The sequence below is a fragment of the Dermacentor albipictus genome, chromosome 4 (genome assembly GCF_038994185.2).
Source record: "Dermacentor albipictus isolate Rhodes 1998 colony chromosome 4, USDA_Dalb.pri_finalv2, whole genome shotgun sequence".
Classification (NCBI taxonomy): Eukaryota; Metazoa; Arthropoda; class Arachnida; order Ixodida; family Ixodidae; genus Dermacentor; species Dermacentor albipictus.
In genome coordinates this window covers 115,862,006-115,887,120 of record NC_091824.1, presented here as the reverse complement: position 1 = coordinate 115,887,120, position 25,115 = coordinate 115,862,006, and the positions used below count along the sequence as shown (strand labels likewise).

General features: G+C 43.9%; 1 protein-coding gene across 3 annotated transcripts in view; it reads left to right on the top strand.

Annotated features, from left to right (window-relative positions):
* LOC135914649 (uncharacterized) overlaps positions 1 to 25,115 on the top strand; it is a 461,017-nt gene that overhangs the window by 283,768 nt on the left and 152,134 nt on the right. For all 3 annotated transcript variants that reach the window (XR_011514057.1, XM_070537513.1, XM_070537512.1), the window contains exon 5: positions 12,304 to 12,456. Coding sequence is in view for 2 of the 3 variants with exons in the window: in XM_070537513.1 (XP_070393614.1) it covers positions 12,304 to 12,414 (111 nt within the window). In the remaining variant the exon portion in view is untranslated. The remainder of the gene's footprint in view (positions 1 to 12,303; positions 12,457 to 25,115) is intronic.

The following is a 25,115-nucleotide window of genomic DNA, read 5'->3' as shown; positions in this document are numbered from 1 at the left end:
GCCAATCATTGGATAGAGCATTGCTGGATGTTTTACTGTCATGTTGCGTCGTTTTTCGCGAAGGCCGTCTCCCGAAAAGAGAATAGATTTTTGAGATTGACGAGGCAAGCTAGTATATAACTCATACGAAGCAAATGTATAAACGGTTATAGTGATTTTTCAAAAATGAATATAAGTAAATAAGATTTCAGATGGTATTGTTTCGACCGGGCATGACAACGAGTTTTTCCCGCCTGTCACAGTGCTTTGACCGAAAACCTAATCATTTCGCTCAAACGTGTTGCCCAATACTACATGTGCTAAATGTAGAAAAGTGCGGTGCGTGGTCACAGCTTCAAAGCCAGTCTATTTTGTGTACGGTTGTTGATATAGTAGTAATGTGGAGTTTTCTTCTTTATAAGAGCACAAAAAGAAAAATATAACAGATGGTAGCTAAGCGCAAAGTAAATTGGAAGATCTGAAACCAGCAATTATTTTTAATTTGTGGATTGGTCTTCTCCGCCGGTAGATCGCTGTCGCATTACTTCAAAGAATTTTGTTTGTGTGCAACTGCAGCAAAAACGAAAATACTACCATTTCATTGCCAGGACCTTTATGCCCTCCACACACACAAGAAGGACACCAGATAATTGGCAATATCAGTTTATAAACTGACATTGTTTTGCTAATTTCAGTGTAGCGTGGTGCCTGCGGACGGAGTATTTTATTAGTATCAGTCCATTGTTAGCAGTGAGAAGCAGTTCGGTCTACCATTCCCATGAGGGCATACTAGCCATTGTAGCGCTTTACTGTAGGACAAATTAAGTGCTAAAAACTTGGTGTGCCTTGTCGTTTCCGCAGGTCGTCCATCCATTCTGTTATGGTGACGATCAACATTGTGTCCGTCAGGCCTCCTCCTCATTTTTAGCTTCACCATCGCGAGAGTGGACAGAGAAAGGAAGCTTTCTTCACAATCAGCCCTAGCGGGATTCCACCACTCGTAACTGCTGCAATTTGCATTCAGTGACTGGGCATGCTAAGCACATCCTTAGTTTCACAATGACTAGAGTACGCAGAAAAAGTAGAGCTTTGGTCGCTATCACTACCACGAACCCATGTCAATGCAGATATAAGTACTTGCAGGGGCTGAGTATGCTAATCTCTCCGCTACCACCTGCTTCCACCACCTTAGATTTTCCAGGCATACCTGCTTCTTGTTTTCATCGCAGACGCATGCAGGATAAACGCGGATAACTAAAAAATCTCAGTGCCCTTCCACTCTGTGAAGAAACATGACCTGCAAAGCTGTGTATGTGGGTCCCTTAATGGTGAACTGCACCTCCACCGTATGTCGGTCCCGCATTGCACTGTCTTCGGGATCGGCCCACGTATGGGGAAAGCTTAACGCCTGCTTCACCTCCGCCGCGGGTCTTCCCGGCATGGCGTTACATTCGGGATCAGCCCACATATGGGGAACGCTGAACGCATGCTTCACCACCGCTGCGGGTCGGGCCGGTATTACGCTACCTTCAGGATTTGGCTCTACACGCGGACGCGATCGTGGAGAAAGTAGCCCTTAAGAGGAAGCTTTAGCTCTGGTGGTCCTATCTAAATAAATGTAAAAGGAGAATTCGTTTTTCTCGACAGCCACTGCATCTAATTTGACAAGGTTTGTTGCATTTAAAACAAGAACTGAAAATCTAGTGTCTGTTGGTTTCGAATTCTTGAATTAGGTCATCATTTGTTTATTCAAAATTGTCCAAAATTACAAATTTTAAGAAAACGAAACCATCGAGTTTACAACTCTCTTTCGGCAAAGAAAACTGATATCAAAATTATGTACATTGCACCTAACAGCACATCTAAAGCAGACAAAATTGATATATTACGCATGAATCTTAGAAAATTTAGTAATATGGAAATACAGCTTTTCCACAACCCTTGTTCACAACGTAACGACTTCACGTAAGATATAAATCGGCATATTGGAATTGTCTAATGGATGCTGTTTACAGAACCGCGATATCAGTTCTTGCTCTCGAGTTAATAATTTGTAAACTTCGTGCTTGTGTACTTTTCGCACTTTCGAATTGTTGAATATCTTTTACCAAAATTCAGGCCCTAAATAGAAATTCCGCTTCCAATAGTCACTAGAATTTACCTTTCTCTCCCGAATCCAACAAATTTCATTAAAATCGGTCCAGGGGTTATCAAAGAAAAGCGTTTCGGCGTTTTACATCTATTTGAATAGGCCGAGTCGGAGAAGGGCCCATGTTAAAGCTTCCTCTTAACGACTTCGCTGTAAAAAAAAAGAATAAAAGAATAAAAGAGAACAAAAACGCTGCATCCATCAATAACGCCGGCTCAGATTTCGTCATGATGGCACCGTCCCCATCGGCACGGCTCCGTGAGCAGCTACCAAGCTGTTCACTTTCGTTATCTTCCTTCCCTCGGCGGCCGCGCATTGTCTTGATGCCAGCGGTGCGCTAAATCTGCACCATCATTCAGTCATGCATCGCTTCTGCGACCAAGCAAGCTTTCGGCGGCACACGTACACTGTCGCATTGACACCAAAATTTTAAACTGCTTGCTTTCGAGAAAACAGCATGAATAAAAATGGAATGCGACTATAAGTCCACGTGGAATATGTTCGCAGGGCCATACTATTGATGACAGCATCCCGAAAGGCTAGATGTGGTCAGGTTGGCTTTACAGGTTTGGAAGGAATGACTGACGGTCTAGCTGCTTCATTATCACATAAACAGCGCTTGAAGTTGTTAGCGCAGTTTGTGTGTGGTTCCTCCTTTGTGTCCCGTCGTGAACTGTTGTTCTTTCTGTGGCTTTACAGATGTTCCTTCTCTGCGTCAGTTACGCCTTCCAAGAGTGTTTACTTGGAAACTTTTTGTTAGCATGGCTCTTACAGAAGCATGTTTAGTCGAAAGTTTTCGATTGGCTGCATAATCTCAAACACGGGCTCTAAACTTCTCATTTTCTTTAGCCACGTAAGAACCATTACTGAAAATTTAATTAACGTAGCTTTGTTAATTACGCAAACAACTTCTCAACTTACTCCGCATCTAGAGATTACCAATCTGAACACTCGAATGATAAAATGATGTTAACATTGTTTGTATCATTTCAATAGTTTTGTTTCGTGCAGTTAAAAGCAGCCGGCATATTGATGGTGTTGTAGACTTCTTATAAAGTAAGTGTGAAAGCTTGGACAGGTTATCTTGGCACAAATCAACTTCATGAGCTTAAGCAGATGTGCCCAACCTTGCACGACTGCCTTTACAACCGATTCTTATATATTATACAAGAAGCACCTCAGCGCTACGGTACATCCCACAAGGTGTGCGAGAACATTGTGCGCGCTCCCGATTAAGTGCCTGAGCGTTGGTGGCATCAGGCTCGGTTTCCTGGCATCATAAGGAATAAAAACTGCTGCCTGGAGGAAAGCATTGGGTACATTTTCAGTACTTTGTAACATATGGATCAGCACGGATGTGCACGTTAGAACAAAAAGTACTGAAATATTAAGATGAGGCTTTCGCTGGATGTATTTTAGCTGTCTAATGATAAGATCTAAAGAAAAAATACTGTGATTTTGTGACAAATAATACTGACAAGAAATATGAGCTCCGACACAGTAGCCGTGGTGGAACTGGCCCCTGGACTATTGGGATACATTGAACCACGATACGCTGGTTTGATAGTTCGCGCTTGAATTTCCTGCTGTCGGCGCCGCCGTGCAGTGTTGGAGGCCCTTTTTAAACGACAAGCACTATTTTTCAGCTAATATTGAAAGCAACTGTATTCCTTTTTTTTTAGCGTCTAACCACAGTTCCAAAGTTATCAGTTAGCTCAAGATGCGCCTGTATGTGTTTCTAATATCCAGTATGTTGTCACGGATTCAATAGCGAAAGAGCGTTATCTTATCAGATTGCGCGCGTGAAGCGAATACTGGCCTACATTTGCCGTCACATTTGAGGACCCGAGATTGCGCTGCAATGTACGAGCATTTCAGTCTGACGAACTGACGCCTTGATCCGTAGATCGGAATCAGAGGAAGCACTTTGCGCGCAGCCATCGTTGCGCTTTGAGCGTTTTCTTTTCCCGCGCAAGCTCACCTTATAATGAGATATATTCGTGACTCACTCTTTGGAAGTGTTTTGTTCTTGACATCCCTACAATGTGAGAGTATAGAGGCTCTCCATCTTCATTGAGTGAACACTTGGAAACAGACTAGGCCTTTTCTTGCGTCTGCGTTTACACACTTACCGCATCAATTTATATTTTATAACCTAATTTAGGAGGCTGTAAAACACGCCAACCTTTTATTAACAGGACGTTTTAATAACACAGAAAATATAAATGCTTATTAGTCGGCTTTCACCTCATGGTAAGGAATTTCAATAAAGATATCTACATGATAATTAAAAGCCTATCCTCTTGACAACGTTTAATCTGAGTTCCTCTTTGCAAGCTAATACAGACTTGCAGGTGGCTCGTATCGGGGGCCCTCAACATATGTCTAACCGTCAAACAAAGAGTTATTCCGAATGTTTAATTTCAGGAAGGCGTGTTACCCTCCTGTCTTTCATTCCCGTTCGCAAACACGCATAAGACGAAAGTGCTGCATGAAGAGCGTCGTTAGTCAAAACCAACGAACTAGCGTAACTCACCTCGCTTATATCGCTGTCATTTAGGCTTATATAAGAAATATATATATCTTATATCGACGCATCACGAATCGAAAAAGAGCTGTCCGTGACCAGCCCAGCTTGGTTTCTTTCATTTCGTACTTCGTAGTAGCGGCTAATAGTAGCTCACGAAGAAGAGCACTGAGTGTGGATATTGCAGAGAAGGTGTTCTATATACTGTCTCGTCACCCACCGAAAATTGCTCGCCGTGCTACTGGCCATTCGCAGAAAATTGTATATGTGACGCCCAGCCATTTGCAACACCGCAACTTTGTTTTGCGATTAGAGAGTCCAGGTGAGAGAGAGGGTGGTTATGTAGATAAAGACACGCTATTTTCTGCAGTAACATAGGAATGCATGAATGAATGCCTTCATTTATTGAGAAAAAAAGAAGAGCAAGCATCAGTGGAAGCACGTCTCAGCAGATTGGGAAAGAAGCGGGGGACAAAGAGGAAAAGCTGGAGGTCGGGTGGCAGGCAAAGTCGCAGCTTAGGGGCGAGAGAATATAAGCAAGAGTTGGTGAAACCAGTTGAATTCTAGTGTAGATCTGTGATGTGGCGAGTAAATGATTGGAGTCACCGCCAAGCATCCGTCATTTACGGTAGTATAAGCACCCGCCGTTCTTGGTAACAAACGTTTACTGAAAAACAATCTTCGCAATTAATGATTCATCAGCCATACCTCGCCACGTATTCTTTAGTGGCAGGGTCAGTGGATTTCAACTACGCTGTCGCGACAAGTTACGACTATAACGTGACGCTTGCGGTTACGGTTGCCATACTCGTGACTCTTACTATTGCGCGAATACTATAAACATGGGTTTACTGCACAAGTTAGTGAACAGACATTTTACAACCGCGTTTCTCGCCTTACATACGCTCAACGCAAGCACCATTGCAATAAGTTACGGTGCGCGTCCCTTCAAGACAGAGACGAAAACAAAAGAACGCGTTAGAAGACAGGGTACGGACTTGGGCCTCGTGCCAAACATATCCAAGCCAACAATATTTATTTTATTTCAATGACCTAAAGGCCCAATGCGGGCGTTACGTAGGGGGGGATTCATCAAAGAAAACTTGACAATATACAACACAGAATATGAACGGCTGAAGACAGGAATAAACAAGTTAATAAGCCAGGTACAAGTTGACAGGGGAAAGAATGGCTAGGAACAGGTACTGAAATAATGCACATGTAGCAAAGCCCACAAAACAAAACAAAAATCGCACCTTCAGAAGTTACAAAACATGTCATCTAATATTCCACGGAACGTTACGGCCCACGCGCGCACAATGAAAAAAAGAAACCGCATATCATTCTACAGTGGAATTTTCTAAGCATGACCAAAGAGCTGTTTGAAATTATGATGTTCCAGCGATAGCCGCAATGCTAGAAGGAAGCGAATTCCACTCTTCAATAGCCAGGACCAAAAGTGAGTATTTGTGTCGTTCTGTCCGAGCGAAAATGGGTTAGTCTTCTTCATGTTATCTACACAAGCCGGTGTGTGCGGCACCGGGAGAAGATGTGAACTTGCGGATGGTGTGTTGCTGTGGTAGAGAGTATGGAAAAAAGATAAACGGCTGTGTTTTCTGCGCGTGGCAAGAGGCGGGAGACGGAGCGATATTTTCAGTATTGTTACACTTTGATACCGAGAGTAACGGAAACGGATGAATCGAGCAGCCTTGTTTTGTATAGATTTCAGCATGTTAATAAGATAGGTATAATGACGGTTTCAGATCACGGATGCGTATTCTATCACAGGCCTGATTAGCATGTTGAATGCGTGTAGTTTTGTGTCCTGGTTGGCTTGGTGTAGTCGGCGTCTAAGAAGACCAAGTTTTTTCAAGTGTTTGGTAGTAATCAGTTCAATATGAGTGCTCCAGGATAAATACGAGCTAAAATTTATACCGCGGTATATTTCACCGACGCTGAAGTTTCAATGATAGTATTATTAAATGTGTGGGCATTAGGAATCGCCTTAGCAGCGGAAGTAAACTTGAGATGTATAGTTGTGTCTGCGTTAATTACCATCTGCCCTACCACACCAATGAGTTAGCTCATCAAGATCAGTCTGGAGAGCAATGATGTTAACAATCATGCCGTCGTTTCTATGCAAAGAGGTTATCTATTTAAACTTCTGGAGTGACAGTCCAATCCGCCACCTACGGGAGCGCTTGAAGCCGCCGGCGGCCATATTGTTAGAGGAAAAGGAGCACGGTTACAGTACGTGGCTGCAAGCACGCGCGACGCAACTGTGCTTGAGGCTCTGCGATGAAAAATGAAATGAGACCCTTTTAGGATGTATATCAGTCCGGCATTGTGCGTCGCTGTTGTCAAAAAAAAAAGAATGCCATGGTGGTGGGTGCCTTGTGTTCTGTGTACAATATGTTGCGAGAACTGAAAAACAGTCGTTTCCTGTTTTCTTCATTCAGTAACCTGCCGCGTGCACCGGCACTGTGATGCCCTTTCGTCGATACGTGGTGCCGGGCCGTATTGGCAGAACATGACCTTGAAATATAGTATCCTTATGCCATTTCTTAACAAAATCACTATTTGTGTTAACGAGCGTTTTTGATTTAAACCTAGAAAACAAGAAAAATGTTCAACGGTAGGTCTCATTTTTGTCCGGCGTTTCAGTTCTAGCTGAAAAGAGTTGGTGAAAGCAAATTTACAATAAAGCTAAGGCGACCCACCATCTGCACGAAGCCGCAAGCCTACATGCGCTCCAATGAGGGTAACCTGACAAAGTTAAAGTCATGCGTCACTGGCTGCTCAAGCAATCTTTACTTTTTTTTTTCGTTTCTGCATCCGTTCTTCCTGCGTCTGCGGCAAAAACGAGAAGTGGGAAGGCAGATAAACGGAAATTGGTGGAGGCAGGTGGTAGCGTAATGATTAGAGTGCCCATCTCCCAAATGCAAGATGCTGCATTTGGGAGATGGGCTCGAATCCCGGTGGTTTGTTTGGGAAGACAGCTTTCTGCGCACTCTGGTGACTGCGACGCTCAGAATTAGGTGGCAGCCTGACGACAACGGTCGCCGTCAACGTAACAGAATAAGCGGGCGTGCAAGGTCCCACTTAAAGCCGAAAGTACATTCAGAGGAGATACGCTATACTCTTGTCGGCAAAAAAAAAAGTGATGAGTAACGAGCGGTGTTGTTGAGCGACGCTGTAGACCAATAATGTCACCATAGACAGGACCATGCTCCAATCCCGGTGCTCAGCGGAAATATACGTCGACAGCATTTCAACTAGCGCGTTATTGATACTTCATTAAGGTCGTTGCATGTTTGTGTTGTGTCTTGCAGGAGCGAGTATTATAGGAGATGACATTGGAGAGAAGGCGGTGAGCGAAGTCCGCGAAAAGTAATTGAGGATAGCCATATTGAACGTCGACGCCGTGTTGAAGAAAGCCTGCGACTTCAGTTGCTCAGCCGACAGAAAGGCTTGAGTGGTAGCATACCGCTGGGCGTATTTGGTAACCACAGCGATAGACACACACTTTGAGGAAGTAAACAGAGGAAAGGCACGTAGTGAGTTGGCCGCCCTTTTCAAGCTCTGGTATAGCTTGAAAAATGAATGTGGAGAAGTATGACGCACCAAATAGTATATGCCAATCCAAATGAATCAGCGTGGTCATACTTGCGCGACATGCCATGGTGGCCTACCACCAGGACATCATGAAGTTGCAGCGATGACAGTTTTCATTGGGTACTTGAGAATAAAAACGAGCACATCAGAGACGTCCGAGGGATGTTTCTACGGTATAAGAACACATCGCCTTCGCCCCCCCCCCCCCCAAATAACCAAATCACGAATGTAAGCTTACAAACAGGGGCATCGTAAGATCGAGCACTAGGGCGCTTGTTGATCTTGTTCAGGATGACGTCAGCGTTTCATTCAGCGTTTATTTCTGAGAAAATGAGTTCGAGTTACGTTTATTTGCATCACAATGGCGGGCGTAATCAGGCAAACATTGACAGCATTTCATTAGAGGGTGCCTGACTACTCTGTGGAGATTACGTTTAACAATGACAACAAACACAGAAAGCTTTGCTTACATCGATTCGCACATGCGTGGGATACGCATAATTTTGTGACTATCAATTTAGATGCTTCAGAATGGCGCTCATTAGCCCAACATTTCCATCCACAGTGAGCAAAAGCGGCTGTCGCATCCACAGTAGAATTGATTTAAATGGCTTTAATCCCATGGACATATCGTCGCCAAGTTCCGTGGGAATGGAGTCGTCAAAATTGAATACAGGTGACAGGGAAATCAGGAGGTTGATGAACGGCAAGAAGGCGGAAGCTTGCACAAGACCTCAGGGATATAAAATGACTTTTTGAGCAGCTTGGTCAGGGGGCCATGCAATGGTTTCCACGTCTATTAAATATCCTCCAAAATATTAACAGAGGCCGACAAAAAGGCGCGAATTTTGGGAAAGGTGAAACCGCTGGAAATTTCACGACAGCCTAAGCCTAAATATAAAAGATGACTTAAAAATAAGAAACCATAACGTTTACAGGGTGGCCAAATTCTGGCACAAATAAATCGTTGAAGCAGTTCAGGTGAAACGCAATGGTGCGAAATAGGACGAGAATGTCAGCAAGTGTTGAAGAAAGGTCAAGTAGGTCCTGTGGCCGACGCCAGCGCTCGGCAGCTGTCAAATGACTGCACGTATTAGCGAGATGCCTGGTCGTCAGCAATTACAGTATGATTCGGGTCTGAAATATTGGACGCGGATTCCACGACATTGAATACAGTGCATTCTTGGACAGATGGTACCCATTCTCTCGCAATGAAGATGGGGACAAATTGTCTCACGTGCCGGCTTTCACCTTCCTCCTATTGCCAACATTCCTTTCCCTCCGTAGTTGCTTAGCTTTTATTGGGTTCGGCTGCTAATCACGAGGTCTCAGGATCGAATCCCAACCACGGCAGCCGTATTTCAATGGGTGTGAAATACGAAAACCCGCATACTTAGGGTTAGGCGCACGTTAAAAATCCCAAGTGGTCTAAATTATTCCCGAATCGTCCCCTACGGCATGCCTCATAATGAAATCGTGGTTTTGGCAAGTAAATCCTCACAATGCGTTATGTAACATTCGTTAAGGATGTCCTGGGCAGTCGCACAACTCTTGAATACAATTAAGTGTCAGGAGTTGCGCGCGAGGTCTTTGGATATGTCATCATCATCATCATCATCATCATCAGCCTGGTTACGCCCACTGCAGGGCAAAGACCTCTCCCATACTTCTCCAACAACCCCGGTCATCTACTAATTGTGGCCCTGTCGTCCCTGCAAACTTCTTAATCTTATCCGCCCACCTAACTTTCTGCCGCCCCCTGCTACGCTTCCCTTCCCTTGGAATCCAGTCCGTGTATACTAGCTGTGTCTTACCAGTACTCACCTACGGGGCAGAAACTTGGAGGCTTACGAAAAGGATTCTACTTAAATTATGGACGAGGCAACGAGCTATTGAAAGAAGAATGATGGGTGTAACGTTAAGGGATAAGAAAAGAGCAGATTGGGTGAGGGAACAAACGTGAGTTAATGACATCTTAGTTGAAATCAAGAAAAAGAAATTGGCATGGGCAGGACATGTAATGAGGAGGGAAGATAAACAATGGTCATTAAGGGTTGAATATCTGGATAGCCTTTATGGCGATCGATAGCTGCTAGTCTACATTGCGGCTATATAATAAAGGCGGAACGGCAACATGGTAGCGAATGTGGAGAACATAAAAATCCCGCATATATTACTGCACAATAATTTTAAATAGCGTTCTTGCTTCACGCACTTGGATAACCGCCGTAGGAGACTACTTTGGAAGCTAACTGCAAGTACTGTATATGTCGTACCCAAGGGTGTACCTGGCCTGGTGGCCAGTAAATGTGACGTAATATTGCGAGCAGCTTCGGCCATAGCATGCTAACGGATGACGACATGAAGTGCAAGAGTGGACAGGGGACACTAAAGACGCTACAATTACAAGCGCCCAGTTGGAAGCTTGCGCTTATCCTTTCGCCTCTTTAGTGTCCCGTGTCAACTCTTGCGCTAGTCACTTTAGCATGGAATACCAACTAGCCCCCTCTCACACCCTGCGACGACACAGGGACAATTTGCTCAACTCTTGTTTCGTGACTTTTGTGTCAAGGTGAAAAACCGACATATCCATGTATATGTCTTAATACTTAAGCACATCTAGATTTGCAGCTGCAGCGATAGCCCATGAGTGCGCATTGCAAAGTCGCTAGTGAAATAATTGTGTGCACCTTAACGAATTCGATAAGGAAAAATCAAAATCCATCCACGACGGCGTCTCTAGTAGGCGCGGTGCGATGTTCGGACGTTAACAATGTATGCCGATTGAAGAAAGGCTGCCCCGAAGTGCTTCTGACGGTTAGGCTAGCTTCTTTACTCCGTCGAATGAAAAAAAAAGAAAAAGAAAAGGAAAAGAGAGAGAAAAAAAGAACCCAATCAAAAGCCCAGAATCAACAATTGCTGGTCGCGAGTAAACGCTGGATGACAAGCAATTTCCAGGCGACGAGCGAATACGCTTGATCAAGAACACTGATAACGCCCGCGGGACAAGTATTGTGGCGAAGTTCAATGCGCAGGGATAGCTTTTACTTTTTTTATTTTTGTTTGGTTGACGTCATCACGCGTCACCGCGGGAAGTTTGAAAAGTTTAAGGTGAGTACGCCACGTGGTGGCATTCACGCGAACTAAACCCTTGTGTCCAGAAAAGCTGGATACGGTGGGCCTGGTGGAAAATGTTCCTTCAGGTATCTGTACTGGCTATCTCCAAGGATTGCTACATGGGCAAAGGATAACAAGGGGCACTTACCCTGTTCCGTCATCGTCAGCTGTCATGGACTCTTGTTTCTTTATCACATGGTGAGGTTAAAGGATAATACACCCTAGGTTGCGTTGTTGTCACTGCTTACTATACGTGACAATCAGTGCCAGCAAAACGAGTTTGCAGGGAGAGATCTGTATAATATGTAATTAACTGAGAAATTTGGGCTAGTTGAAGTTGATGCACTTGCTGTGACATAGTTACTAGCACGAACGAAACTACGAAAAAGAAAAGGTGAGATAGAACAGAGCGCTAGACTTCAGCTGACAAGTTATATTCAGAAAAACATACAAAGAGGCCACTATATGCTTAAATAAATGCACAGACAGACGCATAAACGAATGTGCAACGTAGGAGAGAACCAAATGCGCAACGATGCCGATAAGTGCCCTCAACAAGCCGTTACAAAGTATACACCAGGTTTTTCTCGAGGTACTGGAGAAGAAACTGATATATATATATATATCACTTGGGTGATCGAGCTTACGCCATGCCTTCCTACAAGGCTACGTTCAAAAGCTGCGAAATTCGTCTGACGCGTCTTTGTTGATTACGATAAATGCTACTGCTTCGCCAATATATGTCAGTTGTGTTCAACCCTTGCATTCATGGCTTCCAGAATTGCAAGGGAACAATTAGTCGTTCAAAACGACATTAAATTCCGGGATTTCATGTGTTACAACTACGATCTAAATAGGACGCACGGCCTAGATTACGGGCTCGGGATTAATTTTTTGATTGCTGGGGATTCTGCAGTGGACATTCAAAGCACGGCGAACGACCGTCCTCGTGAACAAGCGTTTCTCGGCGTTCCTGCATTTCGCCCTCCATCGGAAGCGGCCGCCGCAGCCGCGGTCGAGCTCCTGACCTCGGCAGCGCAGGGCCATAGCCACTGGACTACGGCGGCGGGTAAGTTAACTTTTTAAAACCAGGTTTCATGCTTTCTCTATTTGAGTATCATCTGACGTCATTATGCGCCACTTTTTTTAGTCTCGTTGACAGTTCCCACTGTGCTGCTGGAAGTAAACGAGTCGAGATGACGCGCAGTTTTCTTTATTGTACTGGCTCTGCTATAGAATATGGCGGCCTCAACGGCCTGAGGGCATAACCGATATCGGCGATTCAGCACTAAACCAGCTTCATCAATTTGACAGTCAGGGGTGGTATTCGAAAACAGATGTGCTGCTTTTTTTTAACTGTTTGACAATACTATTTTTCTCTTGTCCAAGAGAGTTCAAATCTTGTGCGTGTATGTGGTACAGTGTATTTCGGCAACGGCAACTATATTTAAGCCATTTAATATGACCTAGAAAAGTCTGAAGTAGGCGAAAGGCGTTAATAATACATCCACTGCGATACTAGAGGTGTAGCTCGAGTTAAAACTTGGGCTTCAGCAGTCTTTTTTATTTTTTCAGCGAGTAACCTACGTAAGCATCCATGTCAGATATTGCACTTTGGCTTACAGGCCTTCATCCGTAGTTTTTCTTATACCTGTATCTCAAGGACATCGAATTTGTTTTCAGTTCCTGCGCAAGGTCTCTCCCCGCTGCTCGCGTGACGTGACATTGAGATACGGAGAAGCCAAAATATTTTTTTCTTTGGCTCGTAAATGCCCAAACACAAAAAAGAAGTAATTACCAAAGCACGCTCTAAAGACACGGGCCATTTGTTTCCTTCAAGAAGGAACCACCCATGCAGTAGTCCGAAGAACAGCTGCCGCGGTCTCTAAAGTAGCCAATCCGGGCCACTGCGGAGCAAATATAAATGAAATGTGGGCACGCACTGTTTTAAGCGATGAACGCCATCCCCATCTGCTTACTTGGGGCACAGCTGGAAGCTCAGAAGCTATAAAGAGCTCGGAGAAGGCCGGGCTGTCTCAAAATCACATTAAGGGAACGAAGCTGCAAAACCTGAAGCAAAATGTCGTAGGAAAGGACGAGCGCTGACGTAAATTGCCCCAGTTTCTGCGGTTACCTAACGGCACCTCATCTTCTTTGCTTTCTTAGACCATGAGAGTCGTTATGCGCTCAGATCAGCCCACGCCCACTTCAAATAAACGTTCGTCAGCTAGCGCTTAGACAGAAGTGTAATACCGCGAATTAGCTCGTTGCTGTTGCATGTACTTAATGCTGTAAAGAAGAAATACCAAAGCTCTACACGGGTGTATAAATTTTACCGAACATAAAGAAAAGCGTAAATTGAAAAAATAAATTTCGCTTAACATCGGTGAGTAATTACAGCAATTCGAGCTCGTAGTCATGGTCCATTTAAAAAACTAAGTTATCCGCACACCTCGTATCTCAAGTTAGTCGAAATCTGAACTTATTTATTATAAATTTCACCTGTAATACCAGCGGAAACTGGCGCTCAGTGGAAGTTCGCAGTGGAAACATAAGAGAGCTGGACCTAACTGAATGAAGCGACAGGAAGCCCGAACAGGGTTTCTTTTTCAAAAAATAAAGTTTACTCTCTCTTTCTCTCTCTCTCGACGTAAACTTTATCACAATTATGCGAAAAATTTAGGTTGTAATGGACTGAATCGCTGCACAGATGCTGAACCCGACACACGTGGCAGTTTATATGAACATTTTCAGCCATTCTAGGCCGTATATCTAGGCATGTAAGGATGGTTTCCCAGTCGACATAACAACATAATTTAGCTCAGGTGTAACATATTAATTATAAGGGATACCATTCCTCCCTAACAATGTACGGAGAAAATAAAGTTCAATCTAATGTGTCCATATTAGCGTTACCGCTGCGTTCGTTGTTTACTGACTGGTATGAATCGTTCTTCAGGCTCTTCTTGAGAAATTAAATCCCTTGTCTTGAAGAATCGTTCACATGACTTGAAGCAAACAACTTCGGATTGTTTACAAGTTTCTCACTTTGACCTAATTAACAAATACATTTACGGTTTGTCCACGCAAACCAACTCCACGTGCCTATTAGTTACGGCATCAAGGTCAGTCAATATCAAATACGAAATTTCTCACCTCGTGGCATTGATGTGTTAGGAGGCTGTTGTTCTCCCATGCGCCATTGATTGCATTGATCAAGGGCTGGATAATCAGCGCGCAGTATTCTGCGATTCAAAGGCAGCCCTAATACACTGCCTCCCGTCAAATATTCGTGGCGGAGTTCGTGAACTATTCCTGTCGAAGATACGAACAACGCACTTTGCATACTTGTAGGCCAAACTAGGCAAACCAGACGGCCGGGAACCATAACACACGAAGGGAAGGGATGCAGAATGCAGCCGCATGGCTGTGAGCTTCAACGCACGTGGGACCGTCTGTGTAAAGTTTCATGTGGCTTAGATACGCTGTGCTTAATTAACACAGCGCGATAAGCTTCACTTCGGCGGCTGCAATGGTGCATTTTGATGTAGTCGAGACACGTGCTTACGCTGTATGTAGCAGACGAAGCTGAGTCTCAGTGCTTGTCAACTCAACTCCCATGGCACGGTGGGTCCTTCGCCGAGGGGGCACTTTCCCACTAACTATGCACACGAGAACTCGTTCCGTCTTTCGTGTAGCTCTGGACGCATTACGAACATTAGGCTTCGAACGGACTAAACGAAACCGTCTAGGCCCGCCCGTGGTCTTTTGAGGATGTTTGAGTTGCCTTACTGTCATCAGTAGCGTTCACTTGTTACAGCGCCCACAGGTTATTGCGTGTGGGCGCGGTAACAAACACTTAAATTAATGTTGATCAGTTTTCGTCCCCAGCCTGTCAGTTATTATTGTAGCCATCAAACTTTTTAATCTACAGCTCCGAGTGTATGAAGCGGGTACTTTTACATGAACGGAACAAAACTGAACTCCTGGCTGCACTGCGTTCGTAATATTTGAACGAAAAAGAAACGCAATTCAAATGTATACGCCAAATCTATGTTGAAATCTCCAGTAAGCGATTGAGACACATTAGAAGGATCATGGATTGAATGTTTTTTTAAAAATATTACTAAGATGAAACCAACGAATTTCCAGAGGCACTCTCCGGTCACCATTATTATTGTAATAGTTGTTTTGTCACTTTGCACAAAGAGTTGTTTAAGCTGCATTGTTATTTTAGGAGCATGTACTTCAAATAAAGGGCATCGCATATGTAAGAAGGGAATATTTTACAAGTCTAACAAGCGATTTCGTTTTTTATGACCACTTGGCATCCGTGTGTGGTAAAGTAATGAATGACCTGGGGGGGGGGGGGGAGAACAATACTTATAAACAGTGGGTTAGACGTGTACAAAAATAGAAACACCACATGCGTCATGTTTATGCCGCCAGCGTGAGCCAGTTTAACTGAAGAGCACTTGACCATTCATTTTTTTGCCCGAGAGCGAGCGAGAGAGAGAGAGAGAGAGAGAGAGAGAGAGAAACGATAGCGTTACGTTATCTTTAAACAACAAATAACATCTATGCAAAGTAATTGCAACTTGTCGCAAGCCAACTAAACATTAAAAGAACATAATCAGACGATATCAAAAAGGCAAAAACACATAAGATGCGGCTAAAACCTTCACAGCCAGGATGTTTCAGATGAGCGTCATATTATGTTCATAGATATAGAGCTGGCTGGAATGCTTTCTCGATACAACAGTTTTGTTACGACGTTTGTTTGAATTTCAGCACACTCAAATGGGTAAACACCTATCAGACTTTTCATCATAATTTACACTACATCCACGCATTTCTGATCTTTAACGGTGCTTTGCGAACTATCACTAGGAGGGGCACAATGTGTGCCGGTTATGGAGGAACAGGTGTATGGATGAAGGCTTCGGTGTGACGAATAGTATATGTATGCATATGAGGGGTGACATATTATATTGAATACAAATGTGATGGATGTTTACCGTAAGCGTCGTAACTTTCCATTCATAAAATGAATTGCGACATACCTGCTAAGTTCAGTCACGTTTGTGATGTGACCGCAGCCAAAGACACAACAGCTGCTCACTGTGTCTGGTTTCTGAACTTTGCGCACTGTGACTCTTAGAACTTTCTCTCAGCACTTTTGGGCAACTTGAAACGCTTTGAGGTTTACTTGATGGTGGAAATAAGGGTCTCGGTGTTACGCAAACCCGTACTTCAGGACTTCACTGAGAATTAGTCTCAAACAACCCAGTGCTATTTGTGCACGTAGGCTGACTAGCGACCACCGTGCAACTCGGTTTAGATAGGCAATATGTCATCAGTATTGCACGTGAATCACATCACCGTAATTGAGTGGGATAAGAATGGAATAGTTGAAACACAATGTTGAAAACATTCTCTGTAACTAAACTGCACGACTTTGCCAGCGTGCCTACGTGAACAAACAGCGCTGTCACGTTTCAGGCCTTCCTCTTGTTGCCTCAAGGCTCCCGTGTTAGGTGGAAGTACACATAAAAATACGTCCGCGAAGTTTTCAACCTACAACACTCGAGGCAACTAGGCTGTTACAAGCCGCATATGTAAAAACTTGGGTGAAGACTGCGTGCATCTGTACTCAGAGTACAGTGTCGTCATGTGCGTGCTCGGAAGCAGCTGCGGTGACAGCACGGAGTGAAACATGGCCCGGGAGCGGCAGACTTCAATTAATCTTACCTAAGAAGCGTCCGCCTTGGCTTTCAGGACGACAAGCGTGCTGTGCTTTTCGTTGCCACAGCGACAGGAAAATGTGCCACGTGCTGGACACAAGGCAATTACTTGTTCGTATATCGCTACGCGTAATGATGGCGCGGAAACGGAGACACCTCGTCGTGCTAACCCAGTGCGATAACGTTATACTCAGCGCAGCGAGATGTCATCCACTTTGTCTCGGTCTTCGCTGCGTCATATTTTCTTACCTGGCGTCTGTTTCCCTCTAGATAGATAGATTTAGTTAGGGGATCAGCTAGGGAGGTCGGAAGCACGTGGTTCTTCCTACTTCCTTTCACTTATGTCTATGTTGACTAAGGCCTCATGAGTTATGAGCTACAAAAGAAACAAAGCGCTGATTAATATGGAAAACTAAAATGAAATACAAATCGTGGATCGACGATGTCACACTTAATCCTATAAAACATTGACGCAAGGTTGCACGAGGCGAACAAAAATTCGCACATCACATAACGCCTTCTTTGCGATGCCTGATCAAGGCAACGGCCCGAGAATAGTCCGTAAAAAGAGCACAGGACTCCCCATTTCTGTGAAATTGAACAGCGGTTTTCACTTCCGCTGCCCACAAAGCGGAGACGTTAACAGACCATTTGAAATGACCTCATCTGGTTCGCCATGATAACACGAAGTGCGACCTGACTTATGTAGGAAGTGGTTGGTGATGGCTGCACCTAGCCGAAGTCGATGGAAACAAGTTTCTTCGTATCTCGGTAAGTAAACAGAATGTCCGAACCTCGCTATCTTGGTCACTAAGAGGAGAGCCAGAATTCATACTGCCGAAAAAAAAAACACAAAGAAATGCGATCGGCGAGAGCATTATCTTCGCGCAAGGACCACCGCAAGCGCACACGTGCAAGTGCGTATGAATGCAGAAACCGTTTCTTGCGGTACTTTTAAAGCATATCATTATATGTAACAGCACACCAACTTGCATAATGAAGCGCCGTTCATGGAACGATGCTTTAGTGTTAGGCAATTGCACATTAAAATATTTCTTTTAAACGCATTTTTTTTTTCGCGGTGCACAATGCCAACGAAATGCTTAAAGACGCAATAAAACAACGTTAGGGCAAATATTAGGAACACCAAAAGGAAGCGCACGTGAATAGTTCGCCATAGAGGGACCTAAAGAGACGGTTACTGAGCATATACTCTGCAAGTGCATGGCTTTGTGGTGCTGTGATTAATTATGTTGCTCGTCTAAAACCTCAGCCTCGAACAAATTATATGCCCCAACTTCGCACACTACTGCAACGCCCATACCGTCTTCATTGTTTTCTTTTAATATATGCTATATAAACGTCACATCGTCGTTGACTGCAATATTTGTTAGGTCTTACGGAACGGCGCAATATTCAAGTCACGTATTTTTTGTCATGTCAGAATCGGTCGTTGCAGCATCGCACCTCATCTTTCATTCTCTCTCTCTATTTTTTTTCACTTCTTCTAGCGCTTGTGCAAGTCTTGATGCTCGCCTGAAGCAGAGTAGAGCTGGAAATCCCGCTCGTTAGTTTTAATGACAGGGCACCTGTAATTTGAACACCCGCGTACATCAGACTTTATCGTTATGATGGAAGTTGTAATATGTTAAATTTATCATTTTTTTTTAAAAAGCTTCCGCGCGGCTTCCGATTTTGTTTTTCGCTGCTACATCATGAACAGTTTCTTTTTGTTTTGCATTTCACAACATTTCTTTTTTGGAGGCATAACTAATCTACGTTTCTTCCATTGCTTTCCGTTAAATCTCTGGCCAAGGCCTAGGGAAGCATCCAGCGAATGCGTAGCGTGAGTTAATTGCACTTCACTAAATACCGAAGCTGGCCTTAAGCAAACACTGGCAACATATGTCAATTATTGATATTATGTTGTTGTTAAATTGTATTCATCCGTGTTTTTTTTTATTTCACAGAAAAAAGCAGTTATAACAAACTCAATAGCGAACAAGCTCATCCTCAAGCAAGAGAAAACTTACAAGCACGCACACACGCGCATATATATATATATATATATATATATATATATATATATATATATATAATGAAGAAAAAGAGTACGACGTACGTTCAATACGCACAGTAGATTTGACTGACGTTTCGGCTGGTGGAACAGCCCTTGTCAAACACCAGCCAAAACGGCAGTAAAACATGCTGTGCTTATTGAACGTACGTCGTACTCTCTTTCTTCATTTTACTACCGGTGCCAGCGTGATTTCCTCAGCCATAACTATATATACATATGGTGTCCCAGTTCCCTCACCGTGCTTGATTGTAATTGAACTCTCCGTGCTTGTAATCTGACTCTTGATGAAAGCCGGTCCCTGGCTGAAACGTCGAATTAAACGCGTGTTTTTGTTTTTTACACGTTCGCCTGCACGTCTTATGACTTATTAAGCCCCAGATCCGAAGAAGAATACGCTACATCAAGAAGAATACTAGCGAAGAGGACTAGAACGTTTGGAGACGCATGCCTTTGGAATGCGAAAATTACTTGGACCGTGGCGAACAGGTCATCTACAGCAAAATGCAAACATTCTTAAAAGGCTTTTTAGCGGACGCGTGTTTAGAAAAGCGTTTATGATTAATGGCAGAGGTGGCCACGACATATGACTTGTCTCACGATGTGTGCGACAGCCGAGGAGGGTACTCGAGTATACCACGCGCGATCGATGACTGGATCGATGTCGTAATTAACGTTGGTGACTTTGCGTAACAATTTCTAGGGATCACCGTAGCCAGATAAGAGCTTTTCGGAGAGTCTGACACTCCGGGAAAAGAGACTGTAGCAGCAAGAGGGAACCCAGGGCATGGTTTTATGTATCGAGGGCCAGAGAAGGTTCACGTATATAGAGTAGCGAAAATGGTGAATACCCGATGGTGTCGCGACTGTTGTCGAGTTCTAGGCGAAAGTAACACAAGGGAAAGTAACATCATTGTGTAAACCGAGAATATAAACCAACTTCGAATTATTAGGCGCGAAATTGCAGCAGCCTGAAACCACATCAGCTTTCAACGGACAACCTACGATATGACCAATAAGATAATAACAAGAAACAACGCTGATAGCCTTCAAGGAATCTCTGAAGGACCACGAGCGCTCCTTTCGGCGATGTGGTTGTTGGCCGCGTGCCTAACATCGCCAACCAACTGTAGGCACTACAGTTCGCAATTACATTACTTATGAAACGGTGTGATCTATAGCATGAGAAGAAAAGAAGGCAGTACGCTCTAGTCCTGCCACTCCATGGCAAGGCAGTGATTAACGTGGATATTGTTGGTGGCAATGTCAGCAGCGAAAAAAGAACAAAAAAAAAAGAAGGAAGGAGGGAGGCAGCTGCTAAGGTCACCCCTCACGACGTTCGCATTGTTAAGTGAGTGGCGCGGAGAATAGATATTGGAGTAGCCCTGCGTGCGAATATGTGGAAGTTCTTGAGGAAAGGAGGAGGAAACTTGCGGGAACGTAATTTTCACGTAAAACGTGGCAGAGAGGGTAAGCGGGCGTGAGTTCATTCGGGAAGGTAATGGAACCGTGCTTCTAGCCTGAAGTTATGGTCGAGCAATTGCCAACACAATTCCAAGCTTTCAAAGTTAAAACAAAGGGAGCGCAGCAACGAAAACTATGAAGGGAGTACCGTTTAAAAAAATAATTGCTTTGACCAGGTGCACCTCTGTACCGCAAAAAATTCGAAACCACTATTGGATTTAATATACGCTACCAGCGCTTGCTAAAGGCTCAGAGCATTCCATGCTCCACGTGTAAGGGATAAGCTCTGCCACGTGTCTTCACGGCTAATTACATAGCTTGGAAATAGAGCTCCGAAGGAAGCGTGTTGCCCGTCTATTAATTTCAACTACGAACTGTTGACCCGTGCACTAATCCAAGGCGCGTCACATTCCCATAGCGACCGCGAAGTGTACCAGTTACTTCTCCGGAGACGTGGCACACGAGGGAGAACGGCTGAGTAATGACTTCCGTATCATAGTTGCCGCCGCAACGAAGCAAATATGTCAGCGACGTATAGTTAATGTTAAGGAGAAACTGGAGATAACGTCAGTTAGAGCAATTTGACAATGATAAACGGAGCTTGTAAGATTTATTTTTCTTCACTCTTCGTTCCTTGCTGCCTTGCTATGGTGCACAGAAGAATTGGGATAGTTATTGATTCAGTTCACTCGCTGCAAGTGATCGGTTACACTGCTCTGAAAAAGCAGTTTCTGTGCAGAATAACGCCGAGATCACATGCAAAAAAAAAAAAAAAACGTCTAAGCACTTCCGCTCTTGTTTAATGGAAGCGTATTATTGACTGTGTATCATAAAAAGGATAGCAGATGGGTGTGACCTTGCAGAAACAGAAACCAATCTGCAACGAGGCTGCTTCTTTTCAACAGTATCAATAAGAAATTCGGTTGTCTTTAATTAAGCCACATATTTAAACCGTTGCCAGTATACCTCACTACACCGTTTGAAACCTTCCCCCCTACAAGACGCTTTTGAACAATTATTAAGGAGTTGTTTGCAAACGCAGTAAGTCAACCATACAGATTTTATTAGTGAGAGCAAAGGTTATCACATTCATCAGGCATAAAGAAGGTGCCTTATTTAGTTCACCGAGGGCATCGGTGAACCTTGTAGAACGCATGAAATAAAAAAAAATATATACGACAAGAGTTTTTATAATTACTTGGAATGCTCTCAATTAGGCCACACATTTTAACATGTCGCGAGACGTTGCACTACAGACGCCTGCCATTTCTACTAAACATATACTTTTTGTAACACAGAGGTGTCTTTGGGCCATTAATAATAATATTTGGGGTTTTACGTGCCAAAACCACTTTCTGATTATGAGGCACGCCGTAGTGGAGGACTCCGGAAATTTTGACCACCTGGGGTTCTTTAACGTGCACCTAAATCTAAGCACACGGGTGTTTTCGCATTTCGCCCCCATCGAAATGCGGCCGCCGAGGCCGGGATTCGATCCCGCGACCTCGTGCTCAGCAGCCTAACACCATAGCCACTGAGCAACCACGGCGGGTCTCTTTGGGCCATTGGGAAACGTAGCTGACAAAGGCCACGTGACGCTTTAAGGGACCTTGCCAACTTTTTTTTCTTTTGACAGTAAGTGCACTTATTCCACACGTATCTTAAACTTCGCGCACATGTTTGCGATAGTGGTCCGTAAATTCTCGCTAGGTTTGCCGTTTTGCGGCATTTGTAGTTATGCCATGGTTGCGTGCGAAATATTGCGCAAGCTCGTAAAACTCAATCATATACGCCCCGCAGCATCACCATGCAGGCTTTGTTGCACAGGCCGTAATTAAGAGAAACACTATGGACTGTCATATTTCTAAGCCCTATCCCCCATCCCCAGTGTAGGGTAGCAAACCGGAGACTCATATCTGGTTAACCTCCGTCCCTTTCCTCTTCATTCTCTCTCTCTCTTTCTCTTGGGTTTCGTTCACGCATAACCGCTAACTGACGCCTTGTTTTCGCCAAAATTAAACATCGCGTTATGTAGAGTTCCATAGGGAGACTGGGAAACATAGTGTGAAACTGTCATATAACGCTTTCGAGCACGTAAGAAACTTTTTTTACCAAAGCTGAATGAAATTCACAAGCATATAACTGCGCAAAAAGTTGTTGAAACAGCGTTCCCCCACGTTCGCAAGATTTTGGAAAGGTGGCATTTGTAGTTATGCTGGGACAGTGGGCAGAATTTTGTGCCACTTGTAAAACTAACTCATAACGGTCTGGAGAATTTGCACGCGTAAATTATTGCGAAGGCCGCAATGAACACACAAATTTTCAAATTTGCCTGTACATTACTCATAACGCTGCCCTTATTTCCGTGAAATATGAACAGGGTAACTTGTTTGGTTCACCAAGGACAGCGGAGAAACCAACTATAAACATCGTATATCGCATGAAAATATGGAAAAAACAAACGAGGGTTCAGTAAATGTTCGCAAGGTTCCGATTGAAATGAACGTGAAAGTGTTATCACGCATTCCACTTGACGTTCTCCTTATTTTCTCCGAATTGGAAGTTGCTGTCTACCACAATTCTCCTAGGATTCTCGGAAGCGGCAGTTACCGGCAGTATGACACTCTAGAACGCTTGAATAAGTAACTTCCCACACAGACCCTGAGTAACCTACACAAGTTAAATATATATCGTTCGTAAATCTCAACATGCTCCTTAATTCCAGGAAATATAATGAGCGTGCCTTACATATTGCACCCGGGAGACAGGGAAAAACAAACTGCACACACCTATGCCACTAGTTCTTGCAGGCATTGCAATGACATCGCTAGCCTAGATCATATGCTCTGGCGTTGCCCCTCGTTACGAGGCACAGAAGAAATCAATGAAGACAAGTGGCTCTCCGCTATCAAGAGCCCTGATGCCGGGGTGCAACTATGGGCTGTCCAGAGGGCCCACGATGCGGCGGTCGGGCAAGGCCTGGCTGTCCCAACGTGGGAGCGGCCCGCAGCGCGCTGAGTCGCGTACCTCAGGACCTTGATTAAAGTTTCGCATCCATCCATCCATCCAACCTCGTATAACGCGTAAAAGTTGGGGCAAAACGAGTGTTAAGTAATTATTTTCAAAGCACATACTTAACTTTCACACTTCAAACTGTCGCACAGAATGGCCACCGCTTCCTCTTAACCTGGGGTTAATACAAAATGTGTGCTGTTTTTTTTTTCGTGGAAGGGAAGCGTGGGAACTTTGTGAAGAAGGAAGGAAGGAAGGAAAAATTGGAGAAGGAAAGGCAGGGAGGTTAACCAGTTTAGCTTAACCGGTTCGCTACCCTACACAAGGGAGCGGGATGGGCGGATGAAAGATAGAGAAGGGAGAGAGAGACAGAGAGCGCATAGCAAAGCAAACACACCGTCAGTTAGAGTCCATCACTCTTGAGAAACTTTGTGAGCATTTCTACACTGCCTCTGAGGGCCTAAATAAAGGTTTTAGCAGTTTTTATTTAAGCCCTTGTTGACACACTCACTTAAGCATATACGTGCATATCGATCCCCGCATTCTCTGCATTTTTCATATTTCTTCAAAGTATAAACTTTTTTAGTGATTGAGTTTTTTAGAAAGAGGCGATAATTGGACAAAATCTAGAGAAATACAGCCTTTTCCTTCTTAAATTGGATATAAGAAACACCTCATGTTTGGCGCAGCATAGCCTTAGCCGCGTTTGCACCACTAAACCACATTTAACTATCTAACTTAACAGAAATTACTGCTGAATACACAATCAATGCGTATTTGTGGTTGCTGACATCTAAACTGCAGTTAGATATGGGGAAGAGAGTAGGGAAACCATAAAATACAGGGAAAGAAGATCCTAGACAGGATAAAAAAAGGCAACTGTTTACATATACAGGTTTTCCCAACTGTCATGCACCAAAATTTAAAGGATATGCAAATACAACGTAGCTGAACAGAACCAAGGTAACGTCCTTTGCCATCGCTTGGAGAAACTCGGATTATTTTTGAACGCAAAATTGTCGCGCGACTGGCTGCTCGATGCGGTTTGCGTGTATTTGCGCGCTTCTTTCACGCTCGGAAAAATACTTTTGTGTAGCACGCATTCAGCAACAGAAAGCTGTGTCGGGAGCTTTTTATGTTGCTCTACAATTTTCTCATTGACCCTTTTCATTTAATTATAATACTTCAGAGGTTGAATAATTAAGACTAATTATATAATTCAGCGCAATGAAAAAATAGTTTGAGTATCTTCAAGTGACGGCAAACATTATCTTCGTTCTGTCCAGCTACGTGGCATTTGTTTATTTTTAAACTCTGGTTAAAGTTAGCTGGGACACCCTGTAGAGCAGTCAAGTTGATTTTGGTGGACCTGCGTCCGGGCTAGAAAATCTTGTGGTATGAAAGCAGACAGCTATGTTTAAACAGTCTCGA